Source organism: Uncinocarpus reesii, genomic scaffold (genome assembly GCF_000003515.1).
Source record: "Uncinocarpus reesii 1704 scaffold_3 genomic scaffold, whole genome shotgun sequence".
Taxonomy (NCBI): domain Eukaryota; kingdom Fungi; phylum Ascomycota; class Eurotiomycetes; order Onygenales; family Onygenaceae; genus Uncinocarpus; species Uncinocarpus reesii.
Genome location: NW_003052498.1, coordinates 2,102,884 through 2,130,869, shown reverse-complemented (window position 1 = coordinate 2,130,869; position 27,986 = coordinate 2,102,884). Strand labels below are relative to the sequence as shown.

Sequence of the window (27,986 nt, the reverse complement as noted above, 5' to 3'; positions counted from 1 at the left end):
TGCCTGGAGCTCCAGGGCGCTGAAAACATCCCGGCTGGATCATCACTCCCATCCCTTCGCGTGCTTACAGAAGGTCACATACCCAATGGCTTTTGCTTCCCGTCTGTCTAGCCAGCAGATTCGTGTTTTCTCGCAATTTCGCGCAAACGCGTCTCCGGGACCAGCTCTGAGGAGAGGCTTCAGAGCTAACCCAGGACAAAGCTCCAAAGTTCCAGATTTTGCCTTTGCATTTGAGTGAGTTTAACTATTGCATGAGACTTATATGTACCTAGGTGGTGTTCTGATTCAGCTCCAGTATAGATGGCGTTCTTCTTCGAGCCGCGCAACCACTTCCCGGGGCAGCCAAATCCCTCTCCCTCTTGGAACGCCAGAGAATCCCGTTTATCTTGTTGACAAATGGCGGTGGAATGTCCGAATCCGAGAGAATAGGCCAATTGAATGATCGACTGGGTCTTCAACTACACCACGATCGCATTATACAGAGCCATACACCGTTTGCCGAACTGGTGGAGGGCAAAAAGGAGCAAGAGCCCTTGGAGAACAAATGTGTGTTGGTTGTTGGCGGGCCAAACGATAGATGCCGTCATGTGGCCAAACAGTATGATGAGTGCCGTCGTATCATGAGCTGACACTTCTAACCAGTTAACCAGATATGGGTTCAAGTCTGTCGTGACTCCAGCGGATATCTTCATGGCGCATCCCTCGATCTGGCCGTTTTCAAAGAGCTTCAGTGACCACTACAAAAATTTTGCACAGCCCGTTTCCAGGCCGGTCACAGGCGGCTCTCCGGGGAACCTCAAAGTTGACGCGATACTTGTTTTCAATGACCCAAGGGATTGGGCATTGGATATTCAAGTGATCATCGACCTACTACTTTCCCATCATGGCATTTTGGGCACTTACTCTGAGAAGAACAATCGGGAGGATCTGCCCAACCGCGGTTACCAACAGGACGGACAGCCTAAACTATACTTTTCCAACCCGGATTTGCTATGGGCCGCAGCGTATCACTTACCGCGACTTGGGCAAGGGGGATTCGCTGCAGCGCTCCATGGAGTTTGGGATGCGCTTACCGGTGGCCCTGCTGCTGGCGTCAAATTACAAAGCACGATGATCGGGAAGCCTCACCAGTCCACCTATGAATTCGCCGAGAAGAGGTTGCTCCAGCAAAGAGAGAGCGCCTTCAAAGGGGCAGATGTGGTTCCCCTTCGTGACGTTTATATGATTGGTGACAATCCCGAATCAGATATCCGCGGCGCCAATTCTTTCAACAGTGCTACTGGGACTGAATGGACGTCTATCCTGGTAAAAACAGGAGTCTACAGGGGAGAAAAGCCAGCCTGGCCACCGAAGGTCATTGTGAACGGGGTCCAAGATGCGGTTGAGTGGGCTCTGAAAAGGTCACAGTGGTTGACCTCTCCATAAAGGTATAGATGGAAGGTTTGAGCGAGTCCTTCGATACCCATCCAACCTGAGCGAGCGGCTATTTCCTTTCGATCCTACCTATGTAAATCAATACCCCATTTAGTTTCAAACTTAACATTAGCATGTTTATCTGCAAATTCAAGCCTCCTTGCGCCATGAACTCGGCATGCGTACACCGACTTATATAGCTAGTTGTTCTCCGTAGGCGTTGTTCCTGATGCAACTTGCAGGCATACTATTTAGGGCTTAGGGCTCGGAAAACTTGGCGCGGGTGACGATGGCGGGGACTCATCGCTCGACCCGTCCACCTCCCGGTGCGTGAGTCATTGGTGTAGTTCGCTGTCTGACCCGTCTCAGCGACAATCGCTCTTTTTCCAACCTGATATACTCGTTTACTGCCTGCCAGCAGTTTGGACGCCGCGATCATGGAACAGCCCTCGGCCACCACGTTGCCCCACCATCCAAAGAGCGGCGAACAGCAACCGGAAGGAAGCGCGGCTTCAGAAGCTGGCGCCCCAGCAGCCCCGAGCAAAAGTGCATTGAAGAAGGCCGCCAAGGAGAAAGCGAAAGCAGAGAAAGCCGCTCAACGCGCCGCTCAAGAAATGGCTCAGGCCCAGGCCAGCCAAGCTGCTGATACCGCGAAGGATCTATATGGCAAGATGCCAGATACGGACGACTTCCCCCAGATTACGAATTTCCCTCAATTCGACACGGAGGATTTCTACGAGAAGGAAGTCACGGTGATTGCAAGAGTTGACAATGCCCGCGTCCAGAGCGCAAAACTAGCATTCTTGATGCTCAGACAACAGGGGAAGAAAGTACAGGCAGTGATCTTTGCTCAGGAACCTATTTCGAAACATATGGTGAAATGGACTGGTGGATTGAATGTCAACTCCATTGTGCAGGTGACTGGTATCGTCAAGAAGCCAGAGATCCCCGTGAACTCAGCGACATATAGCACAATGGAATTGCACATTAGAAAGATCTACATGATTGCGCAGGCCGCCCAGCAACTTCCGATGCAAGTCAAGGATGCGGAACGGCCACCTCCAGAATCTACCGAGGAAGGACAAGTGGATGCAGAAGGCGCGCCAATCGTGACCCTCAAGACGCGCCTGGATAACCGTATTTTGGATTTGCAGACTGAGACAAGTCAAGCTATCACTTGGATTTCCAGCGGTGTTGCCCAATTGTTTGCAGAATTCATGCTGAAGAGCGGAGCAAGATGGATTTTCACATCAAAACTTTCCGGCACCGCTACCGAAGGTGGCTCTGATGTTTTCGAGCTAGGCTATTTCAAGAGGAAGGCCTATCTCTCCCAGAGCCCTCAGCTAGGTAAACAGATGTGTATCGCGGGTGATATGATGAATGTTTTTGAGATTGGTCCTGTGTTTAGAGCCGAGGAAAGCAACACTCACAGACACTTAACGGAGGTAAGATACTTCTCCTTGCAGCGAAGTTTTGACCTATCGTCTGATGGGTATTTAGTTTATCGGTCTCGATTTTGAAAGAACGTTCCAACGCCACTACCACGAAGTTCTATCGTTTGCGGAAGAGCTTTTGGTGTTCATCCTGTCAGAGTTGAAGACTCGTTATAAGGACCAAATTGACATTATCCAAAAGTCCTATCCCAAGGCCGGCGACTTCCGTCTACCAAAAGACGGTAAAGCTCTTCGATTGAAATATATGGAAGGAATTGCCCTGCTGAAAGAAGCTGGCGTTGATGTGTCTGAACAGGAGAGATTCGAAAACGACCTTACCACCGCTATGGAGAAACAGCTTGGGCGCATTATCCGCGAGAAATACGACACCGATTTTTATGTCCTTGACAAATTCCCGAGCGCTGTGCGCCCATTCTACACGAAATCATGCCCCGACGACCCTACATTCTCAAACTCTTATGATTTCTTTATGAGAGGCGAGGAAATCATGTCTGGCGCGCAGCGTATTAATGAGGTCGAAGAACTCGAAGCCGCAATGAGAGCTCGAGGGGTTGACCCCAAGTCTGAGGGGTTCGAAGACTACCTAGGTGCGTTCCGGCAAGCATGTTCCCCTCACGCCGGTGGAGGGCTTGGGTTGAATCGTATTGTAATGTTCTTCTTGGGTCTGCCCAACATTCGACTGGCGACATTGTTTCCTCGTGACCCCCAGAGACTACGCCCGTAGCCGGGGAGTACGGCTAGCAGGGAGTATGTAAGTGGCTACTTGAATCACGGGAACGTGCACTCTGTAATGGATAGAATACCAAAATAAAAAATCGTACCTTGATCAGGAGTATCCTCAGAATGGATTTGGTCTTGTTGATATTAATGACGTGAAAAGGATGGGCGCGATGAAGAACCGGCAGTCTTGGCGTTTGCTCTGACGCGAACTAAATCCCCTAGCATAAACTCACGATATCTCGCAGACCACGGACTTGGAGCTCCGACTGATGGAAAATGCAACATCATTGCTAGAATGTCTATGAAACGTAAAAACTCGATGTCCGCTCCTAGTGAATCCCCCAACGCGAAAAGACCTCGACCTTCAGTCGTTGAGTCGCCGGAAGAAGACAACACGGGGTCAACGCCAGGATCGCCAACAAACACACACAAGTACCCGCGAAATGACCCGACCTTCGGTCAAAAACATGCTTTCCCTGGTTTAGACGACGATGATGGCGATGAGTTACTCTACGGCCCCCCAGAAGATGGCATTGAGTACCTACGAATGGTCAGGTGAGTCGCGCCTTGAGATCCTCTACAACTTCTCTATTCATTGGCTAAGTCTCTTTCTATTCTTCCTGTGCTGCTTTAGTGTACGAGCGTGGGTTTACTGATTCTTTCGGTCCGTGATTTGTTCTACGGACGCGGTTTGGCATAGATCGGAAGCTAGGAACCTTCCACCCATTTTCATCGCGCAGGAGCAGTTTGCGAACGGGAACGAAACCCCCAAGGACGGAGCTCAGGTCCAAATGGGAATCGAAAGCATTGTGCGTCGCGCACATTACTCGGATGGCGTTTACGCTGCTCTCTCCTCAACTGTGGAAGTAAGCGTTCCTATAGAGCCTAGTGACGAACAACCCCCCGATCCGCAAGAGCTTTATTATAACCTTCTTCGCCACCGATTTCAGCTATTACGCTCCACGCTGAAGTGTGCTCCACCCGCCGAAGCGATTGAAGCGTTGGACGCTCAGCACCCGATTTCTTTGCCTGATGATAGCAAGCACGCTAGGCAAGAATGGCGATGGTTGTTACAAACCGTTGATCCGCATATGGTCCAAATTGCTTGTATGCACCCGGAAGATGTTCTGCGGGTTTTGACGCTCGTTACACGCTCTATATCTGATGCAGTCAAGAGTGGAGAGGTCGTCAGGGTGAAGAGGTTAGCTGCGTGGGCGTGGGGACTTTTAGCCCGATGTCGGGAAGTGGGAGAAATGGGAAGCGAAGAAGTTGCAGATATTAGGGAGCTAGGAAAACGGGCAGTGAAGATATTACTGAAAGTCCGGGAGGTCGAGGAACAAGACGCTGTGGATATTCAGCAGAATTCAGGGGAAAACGGCGAGAATGTGATTGGAAGAGCTGCAGAAGATATAAGCGATCAGATTGAATGTGAGGACATGAGGAGCAAAGAACAACAGAATGGCCTGTTAAATGACTATCCCATGGTGGACACGGGCTCTGATCCCGTCGCTCAAGTCGACGACGCACTTGCAAACGAAAAAGATGAGCTAGAAGAAGCAAAAGCGCGATTGCAGGCTCGATTGGCTTCAACGTTCTCGGACGACATCTCTGGTACTGGCGCTCAAGGTGGGTCGGAGGATGCGGCTGGTGATGACGAGGAAAGGAACGAGAGGGAGGACCAAGCCGCTGAACTGCGAAAACAAACTCGTGCCATGCTTGACATGATTATCAGTATCTCTGGCGAATTCTATGGCCAGAGCGATCTACTCGAATTCCGAGACCTATGGGAAGAAGGTGATAGAGGGTGGGTGCAGTAACTTGAGTATTTAAAGCGGCGGATTGAAGCAACTCCTAACTATGTATACTCTTGGTCAATTCTATAACTTAAATATCGGTCCAAGTCTAATATTAAAGTGCAATTTCACTTCCCCTGACTCGCACGTCAAGCCTTCAAGTGTTTGTGACAAGCAGACTAGACCACTGTTGCCCAGGCACCCGCAACTCAACTGTACGTCATCGCCATGTGATAGTTATCGATCCTTGAGATCAAGCAGCTTGTCTTTCAACGCCCGACCACTTGAGAAGACGGGAAGACGAATTTAGGGGGAAGAAATATAACTGCCTTTGCCTTTTAGGTGACTATCTCCAAATCGCTAAATCCCTTCCGTACCCGTCAGCCATGGCACTCTCTATTGAAATATCAATCCCGACAACAACCGTCTCCGACGGCTCGAAACCGTACACGATATACAATATTGCAATTCGTTTACCTCTTCGATCACTCACCACTCAGAAGCGCTATTCCGATTTTACCTCTTTACACACTTCTCTGATAGATCAAGCCTCCCTCCCACCGCCCGCTTCACTGCCACCCAAGTCCTGGCTCTCAAAGACGACCACGAACCCTACGCTCCTCGAAGAAAGACGAAAGGGCCTAGAGACATACCTTCGCGCTATAAATGACTCTGAGGATTCGCGATGGCGTGATACGAGCGCCTGGAGAACCTTCCTCAACATTCCCAGCGCGGCCTTGAGCAACACCCCCTCTCACGCGTCGATTTTACATGCTGCTATCACTGGACCCGGCGCTGGGCCAATAGCCGATCCTACAACCTGGTTGGACTGCCATCGCGACGTCAAAACCCATTTACACGAGGCGAGACTGCACCTCACGAGAAGAGACCAGGCGTCTACGCCCCAAAAGCAACATGAATGTTCCGCGCAGGCGAAAAGTAGTCTGGTCAAAGTCGGCACGTTGCTTGCAGCCCTGGAAGAAGGGTTGAAGAATTTAGGTGATAAATCCGGATGGGGCGGGGCGAAACTTGGTGAAGGAGAACTACGGCGGAGAAAGGACCTGGTGGCCAGTGCGCGGAAGGAGAAAGATGGCCTGGAAAATCTACTAAATGCGATGGTTGCGAAGAGTAAATTGGATGCGGCGGTGGCTTCGATACAGGATAAACAAGCTCTTATTGGGAACAGCCATACGAAACCGAAAGTTGGGAGGGTTCTGGGCAAGGAGACAGAGCAGACTCGGCAACTGGACAATGAAGGCGTGTTGCAGTTGCAGAAACAGATTATGTCGGACCAAGATGTTGGCGTTGAGGAGTTACGCAAGATTGTGGCGAGGCAGAGAGAGCTCGGGATTGCGATCAATAACGAGCTTGAGGTCCAGAATGCGATGCTGAATATCGTTGATGAGGATGTTGAAAGGTTGGTTCTGCGACTTTCATCCTCTTTGCTAGTGTTACTAACGGACCTAGGGTCGGGAGAAAAATCCAGATTGGAAAGAAACGAGCAGACAAGATCTCTTAATACAAAAGCAGTACCTGACTTATCCTAATTTTGGATTTGATTTGTTGGAATCAGTTCTCTCTTAACGGCGTTGAGCTAGCACGATCGTTTCAAGGATTAGGCGCGAAGAAGTCATTACGGAGTAGGTGCAATGTATTTAGATATCTGACGACTAACTATACCCAAGCTATGAATCCGCTTATACGCCAATACATCCAACATCCTTGAAGTCATTCAACGGCGTCCAAGTACAATCATATCACCGCTTTTTTAGCTGTAGGTCGCGATGACAGAAACTGCAAACAAGTTAGTCGGGGTTTGTGAAGTAGAACGCTGTCTACTTACCTCTCGAGCTTGATCTTCCGTCACATCAGATATATCCAAAGCGTGACTATCAATCAAGCCTAGCCTATTCTTTCGTACAAGCCACCACATTTCCCTTCTATCGCCACCTAACTCATCGTCTAGTAGTTTTTGCTTCAGTCTTCGGATGAAGTCATTATACAACCCCGGTTCTTCATACGCGATTAGCTCCTCCCTCATGGTTCCAATACCTTCAATTGTTCGGTCGTAATTGACATCGCCGACACTCTCTCTGATTTGAGTCTCCATAATGACAGACATTTGCTTGACAGCTTCTTCGATCGCGCTGACATCTTCGGTATTGGCAAGGGTTTGCTTGAATTCCGGAATGGGGTTTTCGGGTGATATCTTGAGACGTTTCTCTCCACGGAGTAACTCGTCCACATTTAGACCTGAGAGCGGCTTGTCTACATCTCTGTTGCGTTTACGACCCTTCACTCTAGGTGGTACTGTTGTGATCGTAAGCATAAAATGTCAACCAAGCCACCGGTTTGACTTACCTTTCTTGACCGCGGAAACAGAAATCAGGCCTTTAAGACTAGATTGGCTTTTGTCGATCAATCTCTCCGGGAAATGGGATAATTTATCCAGGATTTTAGGGATTGGAGGAAGGGACTCAGTCGGACGTACGGCCCGCCAGCGAATCGCTTGGTCAATTCGATGAAGAAGTGGCGAGAAGGAGTCTTCCAAAGCCATGGATTCAAGAGGGTTTCTGTCGCTCTGTGTTAGCAGCGATTCTAAATGAAAGATGCCTCGTAATCGTACCCGTTGTCAAGCTCGGAAAGGTCCATATTCTTAACATATTTGTCCATTGCATCGAGTAGTTCGTCACTGGGTAAATTTCGATGCTCTTTTACTACCTTTCCTGACACCGTAACTATCCTGTCGAGAGGTGGGAAGCGATAAGATCGAACATCTTCGGCGAAGGGGAGCTGCACTTCAAGAAGGCATTCAAAGCCAAGTTCAATAAGGGGGGCAAGAAGCACAACCAAAGGCGGTTTGCCTTTCTTGGTAACCAGTCTCGCAATGGCATAGCATTCTAGTTCAAATAGGGCGTGAACAATGGAAGATAGCGCGAGGCTTGCCTTCTCATTGAGTTTTTGTCCCACGATGACGTTCACATTGGACATGCTCATGTAGCGTTTATACTAATGAGCTACATTAGCTCTTTTTTCCATAAGAAAAAACAAAAAGGTGTGGTTGGCAACATACATTTTCATTGTCAATAAACCCAATAAATTCCAGGGCAGCATCAGTGTCTAATTTGGTAATATTCTCGTCTGACTCGCTAATATGCACCGCTGTGCGGCCATACTCGTATCCTTTAGCAAGGTCATCTCGTGGAACATCTCTTTTCCCGCCAGGTGCATCCTTATCATCGACCTGATACGAACGAGCGTTCCTCACACTCGTTAGATTAGCACTGGGGTCAGCGGGTTCGGCGCTAGATTCCCCATCTCGTAAAGTGGCAGACTCGGCCGCCTCTCGTCTGTCCAATAGTGCGGTAGATAAAACAAATGCACTTGCAGTTGGCGGGCGCGCAACATATGTTCGGTAATACCGCTCAACTTGGACTGTTAGTGCAATGGAATAGTGTTCAGGGTCGCCTAGTTTTAAATCGCCCCTGAACGACGGATTCGATCTCACGATTTTGATTCGAGGAATAGACATCTCATCAATGGCTTGGGCTAGGGTTCCAAACATTCCATCACACCTATCGGCTAGGTGCTTGAGCGTGGCTTCATTTTCGATCTAGTAATGTCAGCATTAGTTTCTCACAATGTAATGTTTGCAACGTACTTTCTGCGGATCTTTGTCTTCCTCCTTGACTCCATAGTCAGGATCATCAAAATCCACACCACTGTTGTCATCAGTACCGTATGGGAGGTTAAATTGCATATAGGAACGCACAGAATTATTAGCTCTATTCCCTCGTCCTTGATCTTCGTAACAATTCCATCAATGCCGTCTGAATCCATTTGACCTTTTCCGTCGGTGACGAGAATAATTCTCCGTTTATATTTTAGCCTTTTACAAAACCGTTCAATCATATCAATGGCTAGGATGATCGAAGATATTGCTATAAAGTGTCAGTGAAATGTTAGCCCATGCGTATCGTACACTCAATCCATACCATCACCTTCAGTAGTCTTGCTTGGCTTCATCACGTCGCGTAACTTGCGAATGTCCGTCAATAGCATTCTAAGGGCGTTAGTAAACGAAGAGCTCTCATTGCCATATCTGTAACATACTGCCCAATGCCTTGAAAAACTGATAAATGTGCATAACTGTCTTCCTTGTCCTTCTCCCACAAATAGTTTGAAGAGCCTGTAGAGAAATTAGAATGTATGCTTAAAAACGGACGACGGTGAATGCTGGCCATCTGTTTTCAACCCGACTACTCCAATAGTAGCCGTCTTCCTCCCTGTAGCAACCTAAAAGAGACGTGTTAATACAAATGAGATACAGTATCTTTGAGCCGGCCTACCGTTGTTGTGATTCTATCCCAGACATAGTTCATCATCCAATCTAGATCCGATATCGTTCTTCCCGAATGGCATTTCGCCGTGGATTCCCCAACATCCACGATGTACACTGTAGCTTCTTTTTCAGCCATTGTACCTCCTATCCACCTGAAAATCAGAAGATCAATAGCATGGACAATCGAGTGTGTGAAATCGCCTGCAGTCTCACATCCATACCGCCCTTTCAGATGCTCCAGGCAGACGCGTCTCGGCGGGAACGTCAAGTTAAGGTTGACGCGAGAGCACGTGACATGACGAAATCACTGACTAAGCACTCCAACCTCACCTTCTCCGGGTCTCCATCAGACTTCAGATGAAGATGCGACTCAACAGTGCGAGGATTGCGGCTTATCAATTGACGAACTCTCTATTATCTTCTACTTTGCAAAAATGGCTGAGAAAGCTAATTATTTAGCCCCATTTCATATCATCAGGTATCATGATCGGAATCGTTGCTCACTCTAGGACTCGGGCAAAGCTAATGGTCGCTATATAGCTATGGAACATTGCTAGGAGCCCAAACCTATCAAGTACGCTTGTTACAAGTACATCTTATCTAACGTGGCAGCTAATCCTTTCATAGAGCTTTGTAGGGGGGATTATCGCATTCAAGAGCCTACCTCGTCCGCAGTTTGCAGCATTACAGTCATCAATCTTTCCGGTATACTTCGGCCTGCAAACTATCCTGCCTTTGGTAACCGCCATAACATACCCGGGCGAGAGATCATTTAGAGGTGTTGGCCCCTCGAGCATATCTGGTGTCCTGGCCGAAAACCATCGACTTTCAACCTTGCTTCCAATTGCCATCACTTTCCTTAGCGGCCTAACAAATATGTTGGTATTGGAACCTGCAGTCTCCAGAGTCAACAAGGAGAGAGAGCTCCAAGGTTCGTCAATAGCCGCCGAAGCTCGCGGGGATCCCTTGACACTAACACATTCCATAAGAATCCGTGGACAGGAAGAAATACCATGAACCTGGGCCACATTCAAAAGAGATGATGAAACTGAACAAGTCTTTTGGACGCCTGCACGGCATTTCTACCTTGATCAACCTTGCTGGTCTCGCAGCTACTTTATACTACGGCAAAACGCTGGCCGACCGTTTAGTCTAACGGGGAATCGCCATCTTAACTTCTTAAGCGTGCCTATCTCTATTTTGAAGTCAATACATACGCATCAGTCCTTTCCCATGATTTTTGCCTTCGTATATTGGATCTCATAAACCCAAGGTGGGCCTCAACCACATATTGAATCCCTGATAAGATTATCAAGGGAGAACCTTGATTTCGGTCAAGGGTTTCCTAGTCTTTCAGACCATGGTAACCTGGTTTGATGATCTATGTTGATTTCTTCCGATGCCTCAAATGCTAATTTATAATAATCCCCTAAATCTATCAGCCTATGTTTTAAACTCCTATCAAAAATACATTTGCGATTGGCAAACCGATTACTGGTTTTTGAACAAGCTATTTTGGATAAAATGGAACAGAAGCTTCGAGACAATATTCTCTAACTGCCATTGTCAATCTGACGACTTCCTGATTGATCTACGGGCGAGTGAAATGATGCTCCTACGTAACCTACATCTTCAAGGCCGTGATCTTTGAATCAAATATGGTCTTGAATTTCCCCCTTATCAAGTTCAATAGAGGCCTTTACGACTACCACTACTTCATACTTGGAATTGAATGGAGAACCAAGTGGGCGGCAGATTCCGTTTATTTCGGAAGTGAAGCTACAAATTTGCTCAAGCTTTACTCGTCACACTGTGTTTATAGGCAATTCCCGTCACTTTTCGCTGAATCTGTTCTTCTATGACACATGAAGAATGGGGGCCTTAAAATTTTCCTCCTCTCACTTTCTTTCTTCCTCTCCGACTACTCTTGTTTACATTCCTTTCACTAAAATCTCTACAACTTCCAAGCTACCCCATCATTCATACTCCTTTCATTTCCATTCCTACTTTTAAAAGTTTACGAGTCTCCGTCCCTTCTGCTCTTGTGCCTAGAACCCAACAATTACCCAGCTACTGTTCTCCGTTCTGGGGCGAATATCCAAGCATTGGGTTCTTGCCTTCAAGTCAGAATAAATATCTTTTAAAAGGGAACAGACCCTCCCAGTATCACAGCCACCGATCTGTGTCGGTCTGGTTTGCTTCAATAAGCCACCTTGTAAGGGGATCAGAAAGGTCAGTTCCAGACTTTGATTGCTGCAGCATCATACAACTAGATGATTTATCCTGCTAGAGAAGGCCTAAATACTCTTTTCTGTCATGATTTTATTAAATTTTATACTAACTAACTGGGCTGTAGGTCGCGTTCGACCGTTAAACCGTTTTCCATCGAGTACTCATTCAGCATGGAACTAGTTGGATTGTTTCTGGTTTCCCTTTCCATGGCCTTTTTCGGGGCATTTCAAACGATTCCTATGAGAATCATTCATCCCGATGCCCCTGTTCCTCTACGAATGCAGGGTGGCCTTCGCCTTGGCTTTGTGCTGGACAAAATCGGGGAAGCCGTTGGCGCCATCGGCCCATGGCGAAAGTCGATAGAGCTCCCTGCGACCACGGTCCCTGCACTTGCCTATACAAGTGTCAGCAGCACGATTGTCCCCTCCGCGATTTGCTCTGTCCCCCCAGTTACTCTTGCCAGTAACTTGCCCAGTCCTACAGGGTCCCTTACGATCACGGCGTTTACGACAGCGGCTGCTGACACGGCAATTTTGCCTAACTTCCCTGAAGCACGAGCCATGGATTCAACTGCTGAGGCAGCTAGTGCTGCCGAACCAAAAAACAACTACAGTTGGATCCTCGAAGCGCAACTGCTAGGCAGTCACGCCGCTAAGTGGGTGGCTGTCTCCTCAACATATCCTCGGTTGCCTTTCGTGGTGGTCGTTTATGTTCTTTTCGGCTGTGCTCTAGCGGTGATCTTTGGGACGACTTCTATGTTCCTCATGACCGTTCACACCGTATGCAAGGAAGTTGGAGCAAAAATGATCCGCAAGGCGCTAATGGACAGCAATCAAGTTGCCCTGGCTATCGACGAGGCCAGTTGCCAGCAGGCCCAATTGCTGAAGAAGCTCCAGGCTGCAAACAAAGCGATGGTTACCTCTGCTAACAAAATCGACGCAATGATCTCCAGCAACGAGAAGCTTATGTCAGAGCGGATTGTGCAAATCAATCACCTACTTAGCTTCTCTGAGCGTCGAGCGAACGAGGTCACCAACAACGTCATCGATTCCGCCGCTAGAGTTCAAGAGCAGTATCTCCCCTTCCCGTCGAGAGACGGCCTGCTGGGAGAACATCTCAAGAAGTTCAAGGAATCGCTGAAAGATGCCAAGGACGAGCTTCTAGAGGAAATCGAAGCGGCGAGATCGCTGATCCCTTCATTCAAGGAGGAGTTCACGAAGGTCACCTCTCGCTTGCGTGAAAGCCATCTCGGAAACTGGGTCGAAGTCTTTGAATCCGAAAAAGCGCGTCTGAAGTCTCAGGTAGCGAGGATCAAAAAGGCAACCCAGAAAATTCCGAAGCAGAAAGCGGTCGACCAGCTCATCCATGAACTGCAGGAGGAGCACGGCGAGCTGGAGCGGAGAATTGTCGCTGCCCGGGAGGACATGGGCGAGGCCTGCCGGCAAACCGAGGAGCTCGTTCGGGAGCTCAAGAGTGAGCGCAGTAAGGTTGACGGCAAAGTCACCGCCGCCCGCGATGGCATGGCGAAAGCCTGTCAAGAGACCAAGGAGCTCGTCGATGGGCTGCTCGACGACATGGACGACCTTGAGCAGGAAGTCACCGCTGCTCACAGCGACATACGGGACGCTCGCGAGGAAGCAGAAGACGTCAGCCTGAAGACGTGCGCTGTCAAGCGCGATGTTCAATACTTGCAGGTAAGTTGGGGTTTATCCCTTTTCTTAATCAGGCTGTGCAATATCCATACTAACCCTGGTGGTATAGGCCGACATTATCGCTCTCGAGGAGGATATCGCCCTAGCGCAAGCCGCTCTCGATTCAGCACGGAAGACGCTGGACGAGCACATCGAGGAAGTAATGGAAGAGGAGCCTGATCACTCAGACGCTCCCCCATACTCCCCAGACGCTCCCCTTTCCGCCCTGGACCAAGAGATTCTCCACCTTGCCGGTGGCGACAGCGACAGCGATTCCCAGGGGCACGACTCCGAGAGTGAGGTGCCGCCGGAGCTAGAGCGGAACCTGCTCTGCGAAAGCCCGTCGGTCGTCGACTACCAGGAAGGCCGCCGGTATATCGTGAGAAGGCAGAAAGCCAAGAGGGCGGCGGACCGCATGCCGGTCAAGGAGGACATCACTTGGCCGGCACGGTTTCGCTCCGGCAGTCCTTCGGTCTCGCGCGGCAGGAGGTCGAGTCGTTGGTGGACGTCCACGACGTTCAACCCAAATTACGTCCACACTCCGTCTCGACACTTTGGGCCGGAATAATAACTCCCCCTCGTTATTATTCGTTGGTTTTTTGCAAGCGTTGGAGTTCCATGTCGTAGTCTTCTTTAAAATGAGAAAGGGTTCTTTGGCGTTGGATGAAGTTTGGCGGCAGGGATTTCTAATATTCGAACTGTACTTGTTCAGTTCCTGGTTTTCTACGCAGGTAGTCCTGAAAAGGGGGAATTTATTAACTGTCAAAGTCTTAATCAATGGTATTGGGCAATTTTGTTTCAGTTCTCTAGAGCGTATACTGCGTATCGATGGCAATATAGCCTTGGAGCTCACAAGAAAAATGCCCATGGAAAGAGAAAGTGATTCCTCAAATTACAACACCAATCTCAAATAAAATTATAGTTACTCCATTGCAAATGGTGTCAGCCCAGTTTGCCTCAAGATTCATTTAGTTTATCATCGGTATGAACATAAAGTTTGGGCAATGGATCCAGCTTTTCCCGTAAAATCCAAGTGCGGAAGTGCCAAACGGCATTTTTCAATTGGTACAAGGCGTGCTTCTTAGTCGGGACCGAAAATACTTGGTCGAGCTCTTCGAGGGTGAGGGCTACAGGGAGATCAATGTTATTAGTATAATCACCCCAAATTGCAAGAATTGCCAGGGAGCCTCAATAAACAAACCTTTAGTCTCTGGGACGAAGAAGAGAACCAAAAACCACCCGATCAAACACCAGGTGGCATACCAGGCAAAAGCGCCCTGCGGTTTGAACGCGCTGAGCAAGTGAGGCCACGTAAACGAGATGATAAAGTTGAAAGACCAAGTGACCGCCGTTGCCCAGGACATGCCGACTTCACGGACATGCAGTGGGAAGGCTTCAGCGGAGTAGGTGAACGGAACGGGACCTTCGCCGGGGGAGTAAAACACTTCGAAGAGGTAGAGGCCGGTTGTGACCATGCCTAATCTGGTTTTGCTATGAGGATCACCCGGTTCGATCCAAAAGGAAAAGCCGGACCAGAAGAGGAAGAGAGCGAGCCAGGGGAGGGTGAAGAGAAGGAGGTTGCGTCTGCCCCAGGTGTCGATGGTGAGGAAGGCGGGAAGGGCAAAGACCCAGTTGAGGATACCGGTGCCCATGGAGGCGAGGAGGGCGGAGGACATGCTGAAACCGGATTCGCGGAAGATTTCGGTTGAGTAGTACGCGATTATGTTGACACCGCAGAACTGCTGCAACCACATCACGATGGTAGATGCGAGAGTAGCACGGGCGTTGCGGGGGATTGTAAATAGTTCCCAGACCATAGTGAAGAAGTTTTTGCCTCGGTTTACTTTTCGTTCTATCTCGACTCCAACGTAGGCATAGTAGAGGTCCCGAGCAGCCTGGAGGTCCGTGGGACGAAGGATGCGGAACGATCTAAATGCCTTCTCGATCTTATTGTGCTCAATGAGCCATCTTGGGGATTCTGGACAAAAGTAGACTTGGGCGCAGACAACGAGAGGTAAGACAACGGTTGAGCCAAGCATAAGACGCCATGCCAGGTCAGGCTCCAAACCCCCGAATGCCACGCCCATGATGTTTCCCAACATGATACCAAAGGCCGTCCATCTAGAAGTGTGCGTCAGCCGAGTATATTATGACCTTGTGTTGAAGATACCAGAACCCACGTTTGCCACATCATAACCAATGCACCGCGAATAGGGGCAGGCGAACATTCAGCTGCGTAGACAGGAACGGTAGACGACTTGGAACCGATGCCTAGACCAAGGACGAAACGAGCGATGAAGAGGTTGACCCAGGAATTAGCGACACCTTCCCAGACGGAGGCAACTGCAGCTATGAGACATGAAATCCAGATGGTGCCTCGGCGACCGGTATATCGATTGAGAGGTTCCGTCAACCAGCAACCAAGGATGGCACAGGCCAGATATGGAGCACCGACAATCAGTCCCGTCAAGTTGTCCGTCATTGCTTGTGAGAACCTTCCACCCTCTGAGAAAGGTTTGATGCCGAACCGCTATCATGAATATTAGCCAAAAGGTGGGTGGTGTAGGCAGGGGTAGACGCACGTCCAAATATAACCTCTGCGCACCGTTGTTGACCGTCTCGTCCATACCCTGCACGGCCGCAGCGATGGAGCACATAACTACCGAAACTGGACTTAGCAATTAGCATGGCGGACTGGAACAGCATCACATACTCGTAAGGTGATAAAGTGCAGCTGGCTGTGCCCATTTGTGTGTGGTCTCTTTTCGTAAGGCCTCCCTATCCTCATCATCGAGATCCGGTAGCTCCATTGCACCGCTTGGATTCTGGGACACCAAAGCTCCTTTTCTGAAGACATCGATGTGGTCCATGAGGTTGAATTTTTGGCAAAACCGTTCGACGTCAGCCAGCAATTGGTCTCGGGATACCCGTGCCAGAGGGTTCTCAAACACGGCATTCATCTTCCCGGAGGTTGTTCGATTTTCGACGTCGTAGATGGCATTGCTACTTTCGACCTTGACCTCATCCTGTTCCTGCTGAGGACTACCTCCGCCCTTTTCGTGCTTTGGGTCCATTTTCGGAAGACTCGATAGAAAAAGAGAAGCGATAGAGATCTGGATTACAACAGGGAATTGGGCCAAGTGGGACGCGGGGAGATGGAGGGCTAAATATAAAAAGGGACGGGGACGATGGAGTGCTCCGATCTGGGTGGGCAGCACCACATGTCAACTTGGGCAGATCCTCAGCCTAGGAAACCGCGGAGAAGTTATACAAGGCAGACCAGACGGACTTTATGTCATAACGGTATCTTCTGGGATGAGAGGAACACCATGCGCCTGTGAATCGGCCCAGCGTATCCGAGTTGGACACCGTCCTCCCATGGTTCCGGCCGCAGAAGAGAGGAAGCTTTGTTTTCCCGTACCCACTGCTCCGGCATGGGCGATCGTCTGAACAGACATGCTCCACAGCTGGAGAATAGTGTCTGCCTCTCCGCACGGAGGAGCCCGTTGATTTGTGCACCAATGCACCCCTTCGAGGGTCGGTGCAGAGAACTCCCTGGTCGGTGATCTGCACAGGCGAGGCACACCTTCTGCGGCTGAGGCCTCCTCGCCCAAGGCCAGGAGTGTGGGCATCGAACCCTCTCCCGAATGGCTCACGTCATCGGGAATTGTGGATGACATCTTGGGTTGTGCATCATTTGGAATAATGGCCCCCAGCACCAGACATGCCGGACGATGGTGAGTTGGTGTTCAGGGATGGAGCACCAAGACCGCCAATCCACCAAGCATCAACCAAGCTTCTCCAAGGGCCGTACACCGATGGCGTCATTGGCACGGGTCGCACAAACAAGCATCCAACCGAACAGCCAAAATGAAGGTAAGCTGTCTGGTTCCAAACAGCATCGACGTCCATGGCTCATCAGCCAGAGTTGCGCATTGGTGGGCAGTATTTTCCGCATCCGATCTCAGAGGGATGAAGTCTTCAACATCTACGCAGAGCTGTACCCGGCTCCGGACGTGTTGTTACTTGAGCAGTGCACAAGTTACTCATAGTTGACGAGGATCTAAAAATGGCGTCACGCGTTGGATGATTCGCGGGATGAGCGACTTTAACCGTAACTAGTTAGCGGTATTTTATGTAACTAGCAATACATGGTCTGTTACTAGCGCAATTGTATCGTATTTACATCACGTGACAAACCTTGTCGCAACGACCATCTTCAATCTCCATCCAGACTTCATCTTCAAGAAAGAATCACACCCAATGCTGCAACCAGGTCAAAAGCAAGCAGCCCTGCTGTTTGTCTGCTCTGCTGAAAGAATGCCTCTTGTTCTGTGGACTTATGGTCCTCTTTGTTGTTGGCTGACAATGGATCTTCTGCGTCAGAAGCGGCTGTCTTGACATGACCAAGAACTAAATGCTCGTTCTTCTATGGAGACGTCTACCCAGAGACATACAGAACGGCTTGGGCTACAGGGAACACCCGATTTTGAACCACATGAGCAACATCGTCCAGTGGTTATATTCCCTTTGTCTAGTTGTTGTAGTTATCAATTGCTTGGTTCTTCTTGAGAGAAGAAACAGTAACTCTTACTTTCCATTATCTTTTGAGTGATAGCGTTTGTTTGCCCAGTTGTATCCATGGCCCTTTGTAATGCCATGCAAATGTGGTTGAAAGGAGTCGGCTTTATTGCAAATACATGGCAGTATAAAAGCAAAGAGAGACACCTGAGTGCTGCCGACCCGCCGCCACTGCCGTTCTATCAGAGAGGCCTCACCTGCGTAGAATGCCTCTAGGAGCTGACTGCTTGGCAGCCTCCCATGCCAGATTCCCTCCACCGAGCTCTCCGTCTGATTCTTTTTTCTTTGAGCATTGCTCGGTGACGAAACTTGCCCTAGCAACGGGAACTTCCGTTTAAATTGCCCTGTTTTCTGTTGCTTAGATTCTCGCTTAGCACGTGTGTCCTTTCTCAAAACAAACGCCCACAAATCTCTTCTTTTATATTTTCCCTCTCCTCTCTATCTTTCTTCTTTCCTTCATCTTTCGATCACTCGATTCCCACTGAACCTGCCTTCTCATCCTCCACTCTCAACTCTCCAATCTATCACTTTGACGTGATATCTCTCTCCTTTTCAAGAGCCGGCAATCTCTCTCTCTCTACCCTCCATATCCCTCCATCCAGCCATCCTTCGCTCTTTGAATCCTCTCGTGCAAACTTTTGCACCATCCCGATCTACTTTAGATCTTCAACCACCTCCTTCTCGGGTTAGTATTAGGACCCCAATCCGAAAATCTACGTCTGACATTGTAAATTAGCCCTCTCAATCTCACTTCGAAGAGAATGGAGCCGACAATTCTTGTGGTGCTTTTCGCGGGGCTCACAATATTTAGCAATTGGTTCTCTGTCCCCTTGACAACTCTCAACCCACAGAGACCAGTGGCCGAGCGACTGGTGGGCTCGTTCCAGCTCACCGCCGCTGCACAGGGTGTTTCGGCCCTCTACTGTCGCTTTAATCAGCCCGTGAATGACTTCTCGAGCTTGTTGAATCAAACATTGCCGTCTACTGACCCGGTTCTTGGGGAAACCCTCGTTTCACGCGTGTTAGAGACGGCAACAGATGATTCAATCCCGTCAGCGACCGTGACGACTGCAATAATCCCGACACCGACTGTCCCCTTTGGAGGTGCCGAACACATTGTGTTCGACAACTTCTTGGTTGAGGACAGTTCAGAATACCCGGAATGGTTCGTTGCCAGACTAGGTTTACTCGTCGGGGACCACATGCGTCGACACCCGAATATCTACACCGTCGCCGCCAGTTTGGTGCTTGTTCAATCCATGGTGATGATGTGGTTCGCCCGTCAGATCCAAAGACTCACTCGTGAATTGCACGGAGTGTCCAGTCAGCCTCTGGAGGGAGCTGGCTTTGAACATGTTCAAGCCCAATTGGCAGCAGAACAAAGTCGTGTCAATTCATTCATCGCCAAATTCGAGGGATTCGTCGACAACTTCCAATCTCTCGAACGCCGATTCAACGACTTATCTGCGACGGTCAGTGCTTGGCCACAGCAAATCCCTGAGCTAGTAGGAGACGGCCTTGTCCAGATCCGAACGCAGGTCGACCAGTTCGATGCTCGATTCGAACAGCTACAACGACAAGTTACCGACTTCGCTACCGAAAAGGCAACCAACGCCAAAGACAGCGGTTTTCTGCAGTCCCTTCAGGACCAGGTCCAAGGACTGGTCGCTCAATGGGAGGCAAAACCGTGGGAGTTGCCACAAAGCGAACTTGCTGTTCGACTACAGGGCTTCAACGAACGGTTGGAGCAGCTGCCACCTTCAAGCCCAAGTGTTGACTCGAAAGAGTTGACAACCCGGATCACGCGCCTGCAGAAAGACCTCGATCAGTGGAAGGAGTCCGTAGTGATGAATTCCGAAGTCGCCAGTGTCGAGGCAAGTCTCAGGCTGATTCAGAAGAAGGTGGACAGCCAGCCATGGACCGAATCCTTCACCAGGGTCGAAGACGAGATCGCCACACTCAGCCACGAGCTGTCTTCTGTCAAGAAAACATCAACAACCTTGGAGACAGAACAGAAGAACCTGGCCGCTGACGTTAAACTTGTTGGCCAGTTTGTTAACCAGTTGAAAGCGGAACAACCCTGGCAACGGGGTAGTTCCCTCACTGATGTTCAACTGGCCGCAGTTAATGAAATCGCGGCGCTCAAGGAAACTCTGGCAACGAAGCAGGAAACCAAGGCCCTTTCAGATGCCATTCGCCGAACGGATGGCTCCTTGGAGACCTGGATCTCGAAGACCTGGCCAGCAGATCTTCTCAAGTTGGAAAAGTCCTCGAAAGAGCTGGAGCGATCATTCAATGGGGAGTTAGACTCCATTCGAAGCCATTGCGCCACACACGAGGATGTCAAGTATGCCTGCAAGCAACTCAACACGCAGGTATCCAACGATTTGAAGACCCGGGACAAGAGCATCGATTCTCTAAAGAGCGATGTAAACGGGTTATCTGCTAAGGTGAAGGATTTAGAAGCTCGGCCGGTTGGTGGCAGCGTTCAGGGAGCTGTCACCATTGAAGAGCTGAAAAAGGTCAAAGACATGGCAAGGGAAGCTGACAACTCGGCAATAAGCTCAGCACTCGCGGTTCAAGATTTACGAGAACGCGCGTTGCAAGCCGGACGGGACATCACCGGGATCAACTCAATCCTCCGGATCCACGAGTTCGACATTGCCAGTTGTGTCACCAAGCTGGGAATTGAGCGCAAGAAAGTCACTTTCGGTGCCGCGCCATCGGGGCAAGCACCGCCGTCTCAAGTTCCAGCCAAGAATGATGCGAAGCCGGGCAAACCTACAACTTCACCTCCAGGTTCCAAGGAGGAGAAGCCACCGGTTTCACAAAGTTCAGTGACAGAGGGCGCTGACTCGAAGAGCGAATCCAAGTCGGACAAGAAAGACGAACCGCCAGCGACTGGATCCTCTGAGAAGTCTGCCGTGCCCCAGGGGGAAACAGAGTCAAAACCCAAGTCTCCCGAGACTTCAACCTCTGTTGAACCCAAGCTTCCTGGGCTCGAAGCCAGCAGATGGGCTTCTGCTGGCCCGACCGAACCAAAGCCCGCCGGACTTGAGGCAAGTAGGTGGGCGACCGCGACGCCTGAACCGAAACCTCCCGGGTTGGAGTCCCAGCCGTTGGGCAGCTCCAGATCCTCCAAGTTCCGGTGGAGACGGCCAAAAGAAAGGCGGTTCAAAGAAGGGCAAGAAAAAATAAGTGCCCCTGAATGAACTTACCGGTATGGATACATCCTTGGTTATTTCTCAAGCGCTTTACAGGCAGCTGACTTCTTTTTAACCCATTAGATCTTTTGGCCAAAATCGCTGCGGTCTGTGGTCCGTCCCGCCTTTACCATCACGGCCTTTATTTCCTCTCGCCTTCTCGCCTTCTGATGGAAATCCCCCCGAACGCGCTTGTCAAAAAAACTGACCGCGTTGCCTGTGGCGTGGAGACAGGATAAATGCAAGAAGAGATTGTTTTTGGGCGTAGACCTACCCCTCCAATTTACAAGCTAAAAGGACGAGGTGAAAGAAGGAAAAGCCGGCGTTACGGTCTTTTGCGCTTTTTCGTGGGATGTTTATGGTGTGGCTTTTACGGTTTTTTTGATGTGGAGTCCAGGAGCGTTTGCCCCTTGTTCGCAGGATGATTCGACGGCTCAGTACCGGTTTACATTACATTTTCGTGGGCAACTTAATGGGCACGTTGGCGGTTTAAAAGAAAAAGCATTGTTTTATGGAATTCTATACTGGAAAGAATAAAGTCCTAAATCTTGGTTCATGGAGTTATAAACTCGCTTATAACAAAGTAATCGAAAAATGCGGCATTCAACAGTTGCTAATTTTATGAAATTAAATGCTAGCTAGATGCTATCCTCCTTCATCAAAAACATATTTCCTGCAAGATCTTTTGAGGACCTCCATTCTGCGCTGTGTGTGCACAAAAACCTGGCGATACATTTCCAGGCTCTCACTTACAACTTGCCTCTTCGTTCTAGTTCCCGCACATATATCTCGCATACGCAATTCCATCTCCTTCCGTAGAAACGGCTTGCAAAGACTAGGGCAATCGGCTAGATCGAGCACTAAATCATCATAGCCCTCAACCAGCGCAACACCAAGCTTCGTCGGGATGAACTCATCAACAGAATTCCTGCCGCTCCCGCCGCGGCGCCTTGTGGCTGCATATTCCCGCTCTTTGATTTTGGCGATGTGATCCGCCATGGTAGCATCGGTGCCAATCCCGTTGGCATCCATGAGGCCGATAAGCTCCGGTTCGGTGAGATAGTTCGGAGCAACGGTCTTGCCTTCGTTGATGATGGCCTCTTTCGGCTCGAACTCTTCACCGACGGTGAATTTTGGGAGTTCCTGGCTGCTCTCCCATTTATCGTATACGTATACGTCTAGATAGTTCCGTTCTAGAACCACTAGTCCCTGTGCATGGAACTTCTCGTCTCCATACTGGATATCAACCTCTGTTGTCTCGCCCTTGGCATCTTCGGAGCAGCAAGCAAGAAATCGGCGAACAACAAACTCGTAGACCCGTCGTTCGTCAGCAGTAAGTACAGAGGATGCGACATAGGTCACAGGGTGGATTGGAGGATGAGCTTTGTCATTATGGCGACCCGAGCGTGGTTGCTTAAACGCACCATCCATTAGTCTACAACGTGTTAACCAAATGTTTCTCGCAACTCAGACAAAACAACGGAAAGCATACCCTTGGGCATATGGACCCCATGCCCCGTCTTGAACCTGCTTCTCCACCAATTTCTTTAAGTCTATTCCTTTGTCAAATTGATCTGTTTCTGTTCGAGGGTAACTTATAAAACCTTTAGTATAAAGGGACTCTGCAACCTAGGTATAGACGTTAAAGTCAGACATGATGGTAGGAAGTGGTATAGGTCTTACTTTCATGACTTTTTGACTGTCCATTCGCAGGAATTTCGTTCCCATCATTTGCAAATCTACAGTCGTCAATGGTAGCGGGCGCCACTTTTTCGTAGGCTTTTTGTTAACCCTCGTGACCTTTGCTGTTTTGGCAGCTAAACATCTTTCAAACAATACTACCACTGCGGCTCTATCGAATAGGTGACCTCGACTCCAGTTGAAATTCACGGTTTTGCGGTCTCGCGTGTGTGATACTTTGATCGACCAAAATGGCTCAGGTTTGAAATTCTTAACGCGAAAGTACCTGTCTACGACGAATCCCAACGTCGGAAATTGACAAGAGCCTAAAGCTGTCAGGCAATTTCAATAAACGGTTATGTCCCTGCGTACCGTAGCTGATTAGACGCTCTGCGAGAGCCCCTCCCAAAGCTCCCAATTGAAGCGTCAAAAGTCTGGTGAAGGCTGCGCCGATCCTAAGGTCCAGTTCAATTCTAGCGGCAACTGCGTGGGCTTGACGTTCGTCTAGCAAGACTGGATTCCTCGCGGCATGTATAACATGGCTGATTTGGAGTTAGGATAGCATGATGTAGAGATGGAGATGGATGACCAACGCTTTTTCTGTGTTGCTGAATCTTGCTCTTTTGATTTCAATCCTGGGGTTACCTCGCACTGCCTGGTTTCGCACTTCTGAGCCAATGTGCTCTCCCTCGCGATCACAATCAGTCCAGATGAACAGAACATCTGCTTGTCTAGCTTTGTTCCGAATATTTTCAGCAATGCCGAGATTGTCCTAGACGCAAGGACGTCAATAAATCGACTCTTTCTGAAAACAACTCGCAGCAAAGAATTCACACTTTATCTACGTCCTCAGCCACCGGTGCATCAAAAAGTTGCCCGGGGGGGCAAGATTGCCAGTGTCTCCATTGTGATTCAAAGTCCAATGCCGTCAAATGGCCAATGACACTCGTCATAGTCACACTGGAGTTACCCCATGGAGGGCCAAATGCGAACTGAAATTCATAATTCTTCACGTACTGATTGCCACGAATCGATGCCTAGAGGTCGAATTAGCAGAACTCCAGCCTCTAGGGGTAACTTCTTCGGAGTCAAAGCACCGTTCGTAACGCGCCACCAGACAAGTGTTGAGCAACTGCTTTGGCAATGGCTGGTTTCTCGGCAACACAAAGAATTCTGGCGCCCATTTTACTGCCCACCGTGTAGGCGGGATGCAGCTCATCTGCCTGTCATGGCATCCCAGCGTCATCCAGATGCTCGTCGGCTGGATGTTCGCCTGCATCGCGTGTTGCACGTCGACGCGTTAAGCTTCTTTTTAGCGCGGCGCTTGTGCGCTTGTGTCACTCGTAAGCGCGCGGCGTTGGGGCAGCTTGACCTCATCTGTAAACACGCCCGGACGTCGAACATCACCAGCGAGGACGGCCACATCCCAGCTTGCTCCATCATGGCATTGCCCACTCTAGCAGCTGTTCCAGACTGCGCAAACTTCACTTTGAGCGTTCAGCCTTTTATTTCTCAGCTGGCATCCCTGCCTCCCGCGATACTCGACGCAGGACGCGACTTCCAAGCCCTCAAGCACGTTTACACCAGCACAAACCCTTTAGTCGTCGCTATCTCGTTCTCGCTCTTCCTTGTTCCATTGTTACTGGTTGTGTCGGAAATTAATAAGAATTATTCTCAAGTTGACCGCTTGTGGAGCATCCTTCCCCCTATCTATAATGGGCATTACGTTCTTTGGTCTCATCTGAATGGCGTCTCGACGGACCGAACCTGGACTGCATTTGTCTGCACTTTTATTTGGGGCGTAAGTTGAAAAGCTCCTTATTTAAGCTCGTTTTTCTGCTTGTATGAACCCACAACTAACCGTCGGCCAATGATGCAGGCTCGCTTGACTTATAACTACTGGAGAAGAGGCGGCTACTCTATCGGCTCCCAGGATTATCGGTGGAATATCGTTCGTGACAGGATCAACAATCGCTTCATCTTCTTTTTGTTGAACGTCTTTTTCATCTGCTTGGCGCAGTCTCTCCTCTTGGTTTTGGTCACCACTCCCACTTACATCTTCGTCTTGCTGAATACGGTCCGCTCCGCCCCAGCGTTCGGATTGCCTGATCTCGCATTCTCCCGCGCCATGATCTTTTTTATTATCATTGAATACTTCGCCGACCAACAACAGTGGGACTTCCAAAACGCCAAAAAGTCGTATCAGGAAACCGCGCGCGTGCCTCAAGAGTGCAAAGACAAATTCTCCGCAGACGACCTCAATCGTGGATTCGTTATCAGTGGTCTTTGGTCCTGGTGCCGCCACCCCAATTTCGCTGCAGAACAAGCTGTCTGGCTGACGTTGTATGCTTGGTCTTGCTATTCCACTCAGACATATGTTAACTGGAGTGGCATTGGTGCTTTGGGGTATGTTTTACTCTTTCAAGCAAGCACCGTTCTCACCGAGCGAATCACCGCGAAGAAATACCCCGAGTATGATGATTATCAGTACTTAGTGGGCAAATTCATTCCTATTCCGTGGCTAGGCTCCGGACACAAGGCCATGTCTAAAAAGAAGAGAAGTCAAAAGGAAGCGCATGAGAAGAAAATAGAATAAGTTGGATACTGGCTATACCTTTTGGGAAATGTACCGCCATCTAGCATAATCTTATAATCCCCTTGCTCTATGCTAGCCGTCATGTAATTGCCTAAGTCTCCAAGCTCAGGGTTCTGGTGTGTCTTCGGTTGGGGCCGTGGCGATTTTTTTCCCCCAATGCATGCTAATATCAGGGCTCGCCGGCAATTCCTTTGGCAGCTTCTAATAGCTCCATGCCAGTATCAGAACTCTCCATTTCTGTTCTTCTGGTGCCTTTTGTTACAATAAGGATGACTATGGCTAACAGTTATGAAATTTGTATCTTTCATTAATCGCTGAGTTATTTGGAGGCTGTTTAGTTATAACCGATAGCATATGGTATTGATAACTACCAATCGAAACCTACTAATTAGTCCTCAAATAGCAGTTTCTAGTCAAGCTATTTCAAACAGTACCACTGCTGTACAATCTGGGGTTAAAATATTAATCTCATGACATATGAAAGTAGCAACACGCCGGGCCAACATTGGTGAAATAATCAATTCCCATGATTGGGCTGTGACAATTGAATCAGCACTCATGCTCCGGCAAACCCCATCTGAAAGAAGAGAAGGGAAAAAACATCAATGTATTTACAACATGTTTTCATGCAGGCCAACACACTGGGATCTCAGTTTAACTGCGGATTTGGGATCTATTTTAGGAAGCGGTCGCGATGGGCGGTGGCATCTTAATGACGCTATTTGGGGTCGATCATGGTATCGGGATTGAGAACGCCTCTTGAATCAGGGCCAGCCGGAGTATCCAGGCCTTGTGGGGAACTTGGTTCATCGGGTATGACAGCGATCTTTGAACCAGGGGTATGCGAGGTGGGGTCAACAGGAGAGTCCTGTGGACTGGGATCGATGGGCTTCGTCGGACCTTCAGGAGTCAGATTGGTAGGGCCCATTGGACCATCAGGGATTGGATTGGTAGGACCCATTGGACCGTCGGGAATCGGATTGGTAGGGCCCATTGGACCGTCAGGGATTGGATCAGTAGGACCCATTGGACCTTCGGGAATCGGATTGGTAGGACCCATTGGACCTTCGGGAATCGGATTGGTAGGTCCCATTGGGCCATCAGGTATCGGATTGGTAGGGCCCATTGGACCGTCAGGAATCGGATTGGTAGGGCCCATTGGACCGTCAGGGATTGGATCAGTAGGTCCCATTGGACCTTCGGGAATCGGATTGGTAGGTCCCATTGGGCCATCAGGTATCGGATTGGTAGGGCCCATTGGACCGTCGGGAATCGGATTGGTAGGGCCCATTGGACCGTCAGGGATTGGATCAGTAGGACCCATTGGACCTTCGGGAATCGGATTGGTAGGACCCATTGGACCTTCGGGAATCGGATTGGTAGGTCCCATTGGGCCATCAGGTATCGGATTGGTAGGGCCCATTGGACCGTCAGGGATTGGATCAGTAGGTCCCATTGGACCTTCGGGAATCGGATTGGTAGGGCCCATTGGACTATCGGGATTCGTTGGATTGGTCGGTCCCATTGGGCTATCAGGATTCGTCGGGTTGGTAGGGCCCATTGGGCTATCGGGGGTTGGATTGGTAGGAACGCTCGGGTCTTGAGGAGTAGGGCTGACTGGATCAACTGGTTCTTTAGGGTTGGTGCTAGGATCCATAGGAACTGGTTCTTTAGGATCAGTGCTGGGATCCATGGGAGCTGGTTCTTTAGGATCAGTGTTGGGATCCATAGGAACTGGCTCTTTAGGATCAGTGCTAGGATCCATGGGAACTGGTTCTTTCGGGTCGGTACTAGGATCCATAGGAATTGGTTCTTTAGGATCAGTGCTGGGATCCATGGGAACTGGTTCTTTAGGATCAGTGCTGGGATCCATGGGGACTGGTTCTTTAGGATCAGTGCTGGGATCCATGGGAACTGGTTCTTTTGGGTCGGTACTAGGATCCATAGGAACTGGTTCTTTCGGGTCGGTGCTGGGATCCATAGGAACTGGTTCTTTCGGGTCGGTGCTGGGATCCATGGGAACTGGTTCTTTCGGGTCGGTACTAGGATCCATAGGAACTGGTTCTTTCGGGTCGGTGCTGGGATCCATAGGAACTGGTTCTTTCGGGTCGGTACTAGGATCCATAGGAACTGGTTCTTTCGGGGTCTGTACTAGGATCCATAGGAACTGGTTCTTTCGGGTCGGTACTAGGATCCATAGGAACTGGGTTCTTTCGGGTCGGTACTAGGATCATAGGAACTGGGTTCTTTCGGGTCGGTGCTGGGATCCATAGGAACTGGT

At 49.5% G+C, this 27,986-nt stretch overlaps 10 protein-coding genes across 10 annotated transcripts; 6 read left to right on the top strand and 4 right to left on the bottom strand.

Annotated features, from left to right (window-relative positions):
• Nucleotides 1–85: 85 nt before the first annotated feature.
• On the top strand, nt 86–1,425 carry UREG_05502 (HAD-superfamily subfamily hydrolase; the record flags this gene model as incomplete). The annotated part of the gene is made up of 3 exons (XM_002584767.1): nt 86–101; nt 301–598; nt 651–1,425. 3 exons carry the CDS (start codon nt 86–88, stop codon nt 1,423–1,425), a joined length of 1,089 nt encoding a protein of 362 aa, XP_002584813.1.
• Nucleotides 1,426–1,850: 425 nt separating this feature from the next.
• On the top strand, nt 1,851–3,591 carry UREG_05501 (aspartyl-tRNA synthetase; the record flags this gene model as incomplete). The annotated part of the gene is made up of 2 exons (XM_002584766.1): nt 1,851–2,858; nt 2,914–3,591. 2 exons carry the CDS (start codon nt 1,851–1,853, stop codon nt 3,589–3,591), a joined length of 1,686 nt encoding a protein of 561 aa, XP_002584812.1.
• A 787-nt stretch (nt 3,592–4,378) lies between these two features.
• UREG_05500 (uncharacterized protein) lies at nt 4,379–5,404 on the top strand (the record flags this gene model as incomplete). Its single annotated transcript, XM_002584765.1, has 1 exon — nt 4,379–5,404. The coding sequence occupies one exon, from the start codon at nt 4,379–4,381 to the stop codon at nt 5,402–5,404; it is 1,026 nt and encodes a 341-aa protein (XP_002584811.1).
• Nucleotides 5,405–7,132: 1,728 nt separating this feature from the next.
• UREG_05499 (uncharacterized protein) lies at nt 7,133–9,858 on the bottom strand (the record flags this gene model as incomplete). Its single annotated transcript, XM_002584764.1, has 10 exons — nt 7,133–7,174; nt 7,224–7,690; nt 7,742–7,953; nt 8,007–8,389; nt 8,454–8,993; nt 9,042–9,102; nt 9,153–9,321; nt 9,376–9,443; nt 9,606–9,676; nt 9,730–9,858. 10 exons carry the CDS (start codon nt 9,856–9,858, stop codon nt 7,133–7,135), a joined length of 2,142 nt encoding a protein of 713 aa, XP_002584810.1.
• A 2,302-nt stretch (nt 9,859–12,160) lies between these two features.
• On the top strand, nt 12,161–14,213 carry UREG_05498 (uncharacterized protein; the record flags this gene model as incomplete). The annotated part of the gene is made up of 2 exons (XM_002584763.1): nt 12,161–13,648; nt 13,716–14,213. The coding sequence occupies 2 exons, from the start codon at nt 12,161–12,163 to the stop codon at nt 14,211–14,213; spliced, it is 1,986 nt and encodes a 661-aa protein (XP_002584809.1).
• Nucleotides 14,214–14,602: 389 nt separating this feature from the next.
• Nucleotides 14,603–17,325, bottom strand: UREG_05497 (uncharacterized protein; the record flags this gene model as incomplete). Its single annotated transcript, XM_002584762.1, has 6 exons — nt 14,603–14,772; nt 14,847–15,766; nt 15,826–16,175; nt 16,228–16,304; nt 16,359–16,808; nt 17,067–17,325. 6 exons carry the CDS (start codon nt 17,323–17,325, stop codon nt 14,603–14,605), a joined length of 2,226 nt encoding a protein of 741 aa, XP_002584808.1.
• Nucleotides 17,326–18,987: 1,662 nt separating this feature from the next.
• On the top strand, nt 18,988–21,438 carry UREG_05496 (uncharacterized protein; the record flags this gene model as incomplete). The annotated part of the gene is made up of 1 exon (XM_002584761.1): nt 18,988–21,438. The coding sequence occupies one exon, from the start codon at nt 18,988–18,990 to the stop codon at nt 21,436–21,438; it is 2,451 nt and encodes an 816-aa protein (XP_002584807.1).
• A 544-nt stretch (nt 21,439–21,982) lies between these two features.
• On the bottom strand, nt 21,983–24,293 carry UREG_05495 (uncharacterized protein; the record flags this gene model as incomplete). The annotated part of the gene is made up of 8 exons (XM_002584760.1): nt 21,983–22,042; nt 22,183–22,864; nt 22,922–23,058; nt 23,113–23,441; nt 23,482–23,622; nt 23,755–23,881; nt 23,946–24,146; nt 24,207–24,293. The coding sequence occupies 8 exons, from the start codon at nt 24,291–24,293 to the stop codon at nt 21,983–21,985; spliced, it is 1,764 nt and encodes a 587-aa protein (XP_002584806.1).
• Nucleotides 24,294–24,550: 257 nt separating this feature from the next.
• Nucleotides 24,551–25,705, top strand: UREG_05494 (uncharacterized protein; the record flags this gene model as incomplete). Its single annotated transcript, XM_002584759.1, has 2 exons — nt 24,551–24,910; nt 25,043–25,705. 2 exons carry the CDS (start codon nt 24,551–24,553, stop codon nt 25,703–25,705), a joined length of 1,023 nt encoding a protein of 340 aa, XP_002584805.1.
• Nucleotides 25,706–26,423: 718 nt separating this feature from the next.
• Nucleotides 26,424–27,830, bottom strand: UREG_05493 (uncharacterized protein; the record flags this gene model as incomplete). The annotated part of the gene is made up of 1 exon (XM_002584758.1): nt 26,424–27,830. One exon carries the CDS (start codon nt 27,828–27,830, stop codon nt 26,424–26,426), a length of 1,407 nt encoding a protein of 468 aa, XP_002584804.1.
• Nucleotides 27,831–27,986: the final 156 nt, after the last annotated feature.